The 10426-nt window shown below is 42.0% G+C and overlaps 1 protein-coding gene across 1 annotated transcript; it reads right to left on the bottom strand.

Moving 5' to 3' along the window:
• Nucleotides 1-582: 582 nt before the first annotated feature.
• ATP6V0B (ATPase H+ transporting V0 subunit b) lies at nucleotides 583-9755 on the bottom strand. Its single transcript, XM_053468944.1, has 8 exons — nucleotides 9507-9755; nucleotides 6986-7034; nucleotides 5317-5400; nucleotides 4773-4850; nucleotides 3484-3553; nucleotides 3287-3338; nucleotides 1513-1703; nucleotides 583-1061 (listed from the first exon to the last, which is right to left on the bottom strand). Exons 1-8 carry the CDS (start codon nucleotides 9571-9573, stop codon nucleotides 1035-1037), a joined length of 618 nt encoding a protein of 205 aa, XP_053324919.1. The 5' UTR covers nucleotides 9574-9755; the 3' UTR covers nucleotides 583-1034.
• Nucleotides 9756-10426: the final 671 nt, after the last annotated feature.

The following is a 10426-nucleotide window of genomic DNA, read 5'->3' as shown; positions in this document are numbered from 1 at the left end:
AGCCGGCTCCTTGCTTCATGGCTGGTGTAACGGAATTATTAGGAATATCTCAGATTCACAAACCAGAGCGCTGGGTAATGTGTGCAACACAGGATCTTTAATCAAAAAATAAAACACACCTGTGCGCAAGCCAAGGAGAAGCCTGCCGCAAAACCCTCTCACTCTCATTTAAACAGAAATGTGAAATGGCACACCACACAAGAGAATTACATTACCCAAAATTCAAGATTTCATGTCCTTTGTGTGTGTTTTGTTTGTAATGACAAGCAACGCACCCCACATTAATTCAGAGGCTTAAACACATCTTTATATCTGTCAGCAGAACGGTAAATGTATGGATCAAAAAAATAGTTCTTTGGGATCAGATCATGCAGCTGCATTAACATTACAGATTTGTTATAAGTTTGAATACAAGGATTGTAGCCTCCATTAGATGTTTTTAATATATATTTATATCTGTAATGTTGGAGATTGATTATGCGCAACATCTCTTTAAAGTCAACATTTCTTAAGTTTCTGATATTTGAATACCGTTTATGTCAGAGAACACTGTCATACAGAACGAAAAATACACACCAGCCGTACATTTCAGCCTGTTGGGCGAGGGGTGAACGACACAAACCACCACTAAATTTATTACATGAACAATCACAGTCCTGACATTATTGCAATATTTAAACAAACAAAAATATAGATAATAATGTTTTCTTCTGCCTTAGTTTTAAAGGGAACAGGTTCCTTGAACAGCACGCCACAGCCGATATATATTTAAATTTTCTCATTCTCAGACGATCCTAAGACAGGTGACATTTCAGGAATAAAACTATATACACCATCTTTACAGCACATTTTGGGAGCCTTAAAATAAAAATACAACAGGGAAAGAATGTTTTTTTTTGTCATAAATCTTTTGACCGAGTCAAAACAACAAAAACGGAATAAATAGAAGTCTGTTCCGGGATGATCTCCGATGGGGAGGGAGGCCGGCATGGCGCGCTCACTGCAGCCTCCATATTCAGTCTGGAGAGGGGGCTTCAGTCTCCCATTTTTACTTTGGAGGTCTGAAATACAAGATACAGAATGGTTACCCAGACAAAAACCACCATTACCCCAACACAGGCTGAGGAGAAAGTATTGCGATTATATATATATATATATATATATATTATAGAAAATAATACACCCAAAATCTTTGGCTGTAAGATCTGATCAAACACTACAAAGAGCATCTAACAATGTCAAGTAAACTGAAGCTTTAAATATTATATTTGGCAAACTGGATACTCTTAGGAATCCATATTACCTGAGCACAGTAATGGACGTGGACATGTAATCAAGATACAAGAACAATTTTTTTTTTGTACCCTAAGTTATACAGAAATCTGTCTTTTCAGATTGTGCAATTTGAGTTTTTGATACCAAATATATCATAAGAAAATATCTAACCTGATTTGGTTTATATTCAAAATAAAAAGCTCATTCTGGAGAAGGGAGGCTATTATTAATACATACCTGCAGAATTGCCACAATTACACCAAACAGCCCGATGGCACTACCGAAGATCTCCACAATCAGGATCTTAACAAACAGGCTGGCGTTCTGAGCATCTGCAAGAGCTGCCCCGCTGCCGACAATGCCGACGCAGATCCCGCAGAACAGGTTAGAGAATCCCACGGTAAGGCCTGCCCCAAACATGGAGAAACCTACACATAAAAAGGAACAAAAAAGGAGTTACAAGAAGCAGCTGCACAATGACCGGTAACACAGAGTTAAGGATATATGCGTGTTATGTTATGTTACATTTTGGGAAGCTTAAAACAAACATACATGCAGTAACTAATCCATACAAACCAAAGGCATGGTTTAAAGACTGTATAAGAAATAACACCACTCGCTTTCAGAACAAAACGTATTTCGTATTCTTCGTTATCTCACTGCAGCTGCTGAACTTTGAATAATGCCCAAAATAAGCAAATCCTTGTTACGGTAAGTGCAATGAATCTTAATTAGCCATCTGTGTATCAGCGCAGTAACCTCACCTGACCTCATTCAACCAAGTAACTACCCCGCTCTGTCAGATACATCAGACGCAAAGTACAGATCAACGCTCACAAAAAGAACTGCTACAATGTCGCCCTCTGGTGGTCACTTGAGAATTTACCGTTCCAGGTTTTAGGGCTCCGTCGTTTACTTCTTGAGCTCCAAAACAGTTTCACAAAATTGCAACTTTATTCTTTACTGAGGTTTTTTTTTGCTGTATTTCCTTAATAGTACAAATAAGGTCCGAATGAGCTTTCTGGATCACCGTCACCTATTCATATAGCTACATAAGTATTTATGGGAGACGTTAGGTAAATTAGCAAGTTCCCTTTTAAAATTACTTTTTGATGATCGTTTCAATATAGGAAGCAGTATCATGTAAGTAAATTGTTATTTATTGAATTATATAGCACCATCATATTCTGTGTGCTGTACAATGGGTAGACAGCGCATAAGTAGAGCATTGCGCACGCACAGTGATTTCACGTGAGGAGGGCGCTGCTCACTCCGCTTCCAACCAATGGATTCCGCCATAAATAAGTCCAGTCGGAATTGACTTATAACTTGGATTTTTTTTATGGTCGCAGTGACGATTGACTGAGCCAGGAGAGAGTAACAGTTATCGAGCCTTTTACCATTTTTTTTTTTTTTTTTTTTAGAGCTCCAGTTTTTGGGTAAGATGTTTTCAGGCAGCTGCATCTTTGCCATTTGTACGTGTTCTAGCTCTGTTATAGTAGCCCAAATTACTAGATACACTGCTTATTATACTGCCTGTGGTAAACAATAGAATGACTCTGTCTTAATCACACAGTTGGACACACTGACGGGTAAAAGCCTATGGCGGAATGGACTTCATTAGCATTGCCATAAAGAATCATCTCAGTGTGGTGTTTGAGCCGAGAAAGATCACAACCAACAACAACGGCGACCCCAGGACTGCAGATAAAGTTTGTGGATGTACAGCACCGGGTTTTATGAAAAAAATTTTTCTCAATGGGAGTAACCCTTTAACAGAACATGTGCAGCAGCGTAGAATAGGTGACAGAGGTGACATTTTTACATGAGTGCCTTTAGTAATAAAGAAAGGGGTCTTAAAAATAAAACTACAAGTGAAGAATTGAGGGGTAAAGGAATACAAAAAACAGGTTTTGTGGTGTTTAGTTCATTAGACAAACATATTTTAGCCTTCTGATCAACAAGAGAATATAATTTTAACTGAACTTTTCCATTTTGAGACATTACTGACCGGCATGATAGTTCCTGCTTCCGATGGTCTCTGGGGTAGTTCCTTTGAAGTTCTAAAAAGAAGTAAAATTAGATATCATATTTCAGTTTTAAGTTTTTAAATATTTCAGTTTTTAAGTTTTAAATTAAGAATCGCAATAATTTAAGCATTAAAAGTGATTTTAGGCGAAAAGGAGAAAGAAAAGCAGAAATACATACCTCTGTCATGTTGCTGATTACAATGGCCATAATAATGCCGTAAATTGCCACGGCTTCACAGAAAATGATGCTGTTAAAGAAAAACATTTTAGTTAGTCGACATCCCAGAGTGAAGTCATTTCAGTTTGCCGACTTCGTAAAGAGTGACGCAAGCAGCACCGGCATGAAGCAACGTTACAGACAGGAGGTTTAGACTCCACTAAATATAAGGCACACACAGGATTTTTAATAAAAACACTACAATGATTTTTTCTGTACGGCCAATGGGATTACCATATCTGGGAATTCTGCCTCAGAGACCCTCTTTGGTCTTTTCGTGTAGCTGAACCTGCTAGCCCACCTGCCAGGAGGATAGAAGTCTGAAAAGGATTGCGCAGGGGCTTAGCAAGCGAGGCAGGGGGCTTTGCCCAGATCGGTGGAGCATATGTGCAGAATTCATTGCTTAGCAGGGAAAATACACACGCACATATGGCAAACATACATCTGTATCGGGGATAGTTGACACAGAGGTCTAAACATGCTTGTGTAGCCAAAGAAAGCCTTAGAGATTTAAAGGAATAAAACTCTTTAATCCAAGAGCCAGAAACAGCACCCCCCGCCCATCCCATCTACTGACCAGCGCTGGACAGTTACCTGGACTATCGCTAATACTACAACACCTCCCCTGCTGCAAAAGAGCAGGTAACTAATAGAACGCACCTAAATATTGTCATTGTGTCACTACTGACCTGTCTGTGTACACACACACACACACATATATACAATTTAGTTGGCAATGGAGTGTCAGTAGCAACGATATAATGAACCCGTTCCTCTTTTACACATCCATCCGTGATTTACAGGAAGGGATGACGCTGCGGCAGATTGAAAGCATAGCGAGCGCAAGCTCGGCCATAACAGTTCAGAGATTATGTTCTTCTGCACCAAAAAAAATGTTTCTAAGCCCCTCATCTAAGAGGTACGCAATACTTAATCCTACGAGTGCGAGACATGGAGTAGCACTACGGTGAGGCAATCCTTATGAAGAGGGTCATGTACTTTTTTTTTTTTTTAAATTGAAAGATAGACAGTAGAATCACCGACTGATTGGAAGAATCTGAGAAAGTAGTTTTTTGTTGTTTTTAAACAGTCTCCCCAATGCAGAGCCTGCTTTATGAAGCCACGGTTTAGACTTTCCTGCAGAAGGTCACCAGGGTTGGTCCTTCGTGATGCACAGGGGCACCGATGAACAGAAACCACATCTATATGATCTCTTTAAAAGATTATATAGGATATACCCAGTTCCTTACCTGACCAAGTTCTTGGTTTTAATCCTTGGAGCTTTCACACCTCCTCCTAAAATGCTGGAGCCGGTAATATAAATACCCCTGCAAAATAAAAACAAAATAAAACAAATTACGCAAAGATAATGGAATACAGAATGGCCTACAAACCCCCGAAAATGGAGCAGAGCACTGGCTGGGTACATTGTATAACACGCCGACATCTACACAGTCTGATTTTGACTCCACGCCAAAGTTCACGTAACAGTTCATTTTGTAATAATTGTGATTTGCCTACTCGGCGGATTTAAAATGAATGTTGCAGCACTGAATATAGACCTGAGAGCCTCTTAGAGCTAAAGGTAACCCTGCCACCGTCTAGAAATAACCAGGGACTGGAACGCATCCTTAACTCTGTAGGCGTCTCTTTGGATGTTTTTAGGAATTAATGAAGCATCCAGGCCGGCTGGGCTATGAGAAAAACAGGCTGGGAAACCCTAAAAAGGCTAAGGTAGCGGAACCGGTTACTTTAGGGTGACCAAAAATGTGCAGAGGGTTCAGTGTGGCTTACCATGCAGCTCCCACCACCGATAGGGAGATGGCTAATCCTATGCCGAGGTTGGCCCACATGAAAGGAGACGTTTCTGTTAGGAACCTGGAGGTAGAAAATGAAAAAGTTAACTCAAATAACATCCAAAAGTGCACAAAAAAATCTTAAATAAATGGTTTTACCATCTTGGTTATCAGCTGCACCCTAGATCTAGAGGATGCACTTAATTTGCCCTTCGCAGGTTGTGTATATTAGGGATTAAATAATGTTCTGCGTCATTAATTACCAAATATACAATGTCATGTTATTGGTGTATGATGCAATACATTATTAAACAGTATTTGCCAGTAAGGTTCTGATATGTACCATATATATTGATCATATTTACAATGATCAGATCATATCTTAATGGAAGCCCTTTACTGCCGCTAAAGGGTAGCTTCGAGCCGCCATGCTGCACCAAAAACAGGACCACAGAAGGGTTTTGCGCTGCAGCTTCTTCGAAATATATATATTTTTTTAATATATATAAAGTGGTGAGGCTGCTCAAGACACTGGACTGCCCCTTGAAGTATCTGAAGAACTTTTCTAGCCAGTCATTGGCATGCTTCTAGGATTCTCATCTGAGAACAGGTTTGAGATGTGAGTGTGACTTGTTCCACCATTATGTTGTGTATATACTGAGAAAGTGAGTGAGCGAGGGAGGGAGAGATCACATGAGGCTGAGGCTTATAAATCATCATAGAACACAATCCGGCCTCCTGCATTCAAATCAGGGGGGACAAAAACAAAAAAACCTTAATGCACAAACGATGCACTTAACAGAATTATAGGGAATGGAAACTGTTGTACAAACTACCCAGAAATTAACCCTTTGCCTCTGCACTGCCAACGGTCCTATGACAGGTTAAATAAAAACAGGGGGACATTACACAGAAGCGAGCACAGGGGGAACCCTCAACTACCATGTAATAAATAATAAAATACATTTGAAACATCTGATTAAAAGGTTTGGGTTTTTTTTAAGTGGCTATAATGCTAGATTGGAAGTCAAAACCGTAAAGAGTCATTTTAAATGTCTGACGTAGTCATTACTGTATGTGTAATGAATGAAATTAAAGCGATTGTGAAAGAACTTGTATGCAGGCGTTAATTCATCCGCCTTCACCTGATGTCTTATAAACCGTCGGACGTGTAACATTAGCAGCAGACAATTAAAGGGTTACAGAAAGAGGAACACGCAGAAGCCATGTGATTCCTGAAACATCTCTGGGTTGAGACACGCATCACCGGTTCCAGGAAGGGAAAACCTGAGCGACCGACTACCGGTGAAGCAGAACCGGGTCCGGCCGGCCGGGAGTCAGCGGCAGACAAAGGGAAAATAAGTTATGTTTTAGGTACAAACACAGAGGAGCTGAAACTCCAAACACGGGGGAAGGGACTCCAATGCGTGTCCGTAAACAAGCCTGTTTTCAGACACAGCTCGGGTTAGCATCAAAGAAGCAACTGTGAAAAAAAAAACACATTTGCACATGCGCGTCCGGAGTGTTATCTATCGATCGCTTGTAATGCTTAACGTAAAGAGTGATGGTGTCTAAATACAGGTAGCTGTATGAAGAAAAGAGTTATTCTACAACTACCACCCCTGCCCTCCAGAAGTGTTTTAATACCCCAGAAGCTCGTCACTTACCACGCTACATCAAAGCGAAATCCCAAGTCGAATATCGTATAACACGTCCCTGAAAAAACAAACAGAACGGATCAGACGGGGCGGGAATCGGCAATAACGTTCTGCACACAGATCGGGAGTCTAAGGAATCATCACTGTGAATCCCGGTTACATTGCAGAGTCTGGGAAGAGCGTTACCCATCCACATAAAACCCACATTCTCATAATATAAACAAAACAAAAGAAAGAATAATTAAAAACATTAGGAATTTCACAAGTAAGCTCCACATTCAGTTTGTGAACTATTGTACAGCGCTGTGGAATACGATGGCGCTATCCAACAAAACACCGAAAGTTTCCCCGTGTGTTATTTGGGAGACGAGGCGTCGATAACTTCCTCCGGTGCCATCGGAAGGTCGTTCTATCCATTCGCTGCCGTGCCAGTGAACTTATATTCTTAGTTACAACCAAGTTTCTCCTGCGAACGATGCTTCGCTCTCGTACTTCTATATGAGGGAGCATTTTAAATGGATTTGGGCTCATATCCTGCATCACACATGTACACACACACTAGTGTGACCGGTCCATCCCTAACAGCAGTGCTTTTAGCAGACGGTGTTAATGTTGTAAATGACTATAGGCGTACAGAGACCCTTTATCACTCCTGGGTTCCAAAACTTTTGAACGGAAATATTTACTATATTCACATACATTCCTGGTACAAATTCTAAACGTTTCAGATAATTGATCTATTATTTTTATTATTATTATTATATTATTACTATAATTCAATGGCCAAGAGCGCATTATTATTATTAAAGTATTAAACAGAATCGTACTTTGATTCTTTGTAGAAAATAAAACAGGGAAGTGATTCTCATCGTCACAGACGGGGCTTCCTCTTACTGAAACATTTCCCAACCCCATGACTTTCCTCTAAAACCTATTATTTTTCAGTTTTACAGACAGCGCACAGATTTCTGGGACATTTCCTATGAATCTATACTTTATTCCCAGCTCCTTAACATCACAGCTTCGTCCTTCTATTCTCTGAACCGTTATGAAAACGTACTGGGGGTAATGGTTTCCCAGTTAAAGGGCAGCGAGTTAATTGCATACGGAAACCAGTTATTCAGCAAATAGTTTTGTAAAACTATAATTATATGAATGGAATTTTCTTCTATGTATTAGATGTGCGTTTGTCCTGCTTCACAGCAGCCGACACGCACCATTCAGAAATAAACCGAGTCTAATGAAGGAAAACTTTTCACTTTCCTTGAGGGGCAAATATGGCAGCAAAGCCCCCTCCTGGGCAAACAGACTATAAGGCCGAGTATCCGCCCCGTGCACGAGAGTCAATGAGACATGAAGGTAAGAGGAGAGAAACCAGACTTTGCTAGTTCGTTGTTATTCCATAAGCAGGGCCCGTGTACCCTAAACATGGCTGGACGAATACCAGCGCCGGCCAGTCTGCTTACAGGAAGGCGCTGCGGAGATGGGTGACCTTGATTGCCATCGTTTACACGTCATCTACAGACCCAACGCCGTCCATAGGAGAGCAAAGACAAAAAGAACAAGCCCCGGGTACGGCAGACGCGTCTTTCTACGTCACCAGGTGCTCGAGGGGCCGCAGAGTATTTTGGACTGATTTTATAAATGCATTTTCTTGTAATCGGAGCCGTCGGTACCCAACGCATCGGCTCGTTTCGGCGGCTCTAGTTTTGTCAGACTCTTTGCCTGTAAGAGGCGCTGCGTATTTAAACACAATTCTGTTTTTTCCCCAACATCAGAAAATCACAATTACCACCAGATGTATCGATGAACATATTACAAAGTAACGCGCCGGCTCACTATTAATATTAAGAAGCGCGGAGCTTTACCAGACCAAGCAAACCACATCAAGTCACTTCTCAGAAAGAAACGGAGGCTTTACAGCTTTCCACGGACTTAATACCTGCAAGGAAGACGCTCGTACAGAAAATATATATATATCTATATACACACACACACGACAAAAAAAATGGAGCTTATATTCACCCATCAGTATAATACTACATACACACACATACGTATATATATACACACATACACACTACAAAGATATATATATACACACGCTATCTGCATACTACACACACACAGATATATATATATACACACGCTATCTGCATACTACTATAAAGGGGGCTTTTCGTTCCCAGCAGGGGGATAAAGACAGATCATAGCAAGAGACACGAATAGACATCTTTAACCAGTTACTGTACAGAGAAAGATGATGCCTCGGTAATAAGGAGATAGGAGGAGATGCGGCCTATTCAGAAGGAACCAGCACTTGCCCCAGAGAGGGCAGATTTGCAACCCCAATCAGATGGAGGGCAGAGGCAGGCCCCACAGTGGCCCCGATAATAAGGGTTCCGGTATGCAGGGGTTGAGGGGTTGAGCCCCGATCCATAAGGTCTGCTCCCACACGGGGCAGGCGAGCGGCCCAATGCCAAGGCTGCCCCGGGTGCTCTCTATCACTCTCTAGCAGAATGGAACTTACCGACGATGATGAGGGTGGCCCAGAAGGCCAGGGTGACCCCGGAGTATAACATGAGATGCCCGCTCATGGTGAGGTGGGGACGGGGAGCGTCGGCTGGAGAATCCCGGAGAGAAGAGGATAGACTGGGCCCGGGAGAAGAGGGGAGCGGTGGGAGGAAGACTGTGCGCCCGCTCCGTTCCGGATGCTCGATCTGACAGTGACAAGGGGGGTGCGCTCACATCAACACCAGCCAGAAAGAGTCAGCTGACACCCATCCACCAACCGCATGACCCTCAGGCACGTGATCCGCACTCACTTCCCACCCCTCCCCTCTCATGGTGCAGTCCATTCGCACACTCCTCCGAAACACGTCACATCGCGAAACAGAGTGCTACACACTAGAGACCGCGCTGCGTATTGAGTCTGAAGCGGAGCTTAGACCTCAACAGCAGCCGCCTTGCCAGCACCTGCGAGAGTGCGCGGTGGTGTCTTTGAAGCCCGAAGGCTTCCATATTTATCATGGGCACTTGGTGTCAGAAACTGAGAATGAAAGAGATGAAATTTATGAGTTTTGTCCCGTGTGGAATATTGTTCAGGTGTCATCATCTACCTAGTGTTTCTTTGTATTATTATTTCCGCGCCTGATATGTTTCATAACAATAAAGTTAAATGAAGGAAAATTAAAAAAATGAAGCAATAAAAAATGAGGAAAAGGTGTAAAACCTGCCCCTTCAGGGCCACGGTGGGCACCAAATACCCCAATTTTTTAGGGGCTGCACCCCCAGCCACCCATGTGACCCCTGCCCCCACCCCATGTTCTGCATTTGAAGGGACTGATCCCCCCAACTGGCCCATTCACACCATGGAGGTTTGAAGAAGAAAGTTAATTTGTGTGTGTGTATATATATATAAATAGAATAATACCATAAGGTTACTAAAGA

The sequence above is a fragment of the Spea bombifrons genome, chromosome 6, assembly GCF_027358695.1.
Source record: "Spea bombifrons isolate aSpeBom1 chromosome 6, aSpeBom1.2.pri, whole genome shotgun sequence".
NCBI lineage: Eukaryota > Metazoa > Chordata > Amphibia > Anura > Pelobatidae > Spea > Spea bombifrons.
This window is presented reverse-complemented; position numbering and strand designations above follow the sequence as displayed.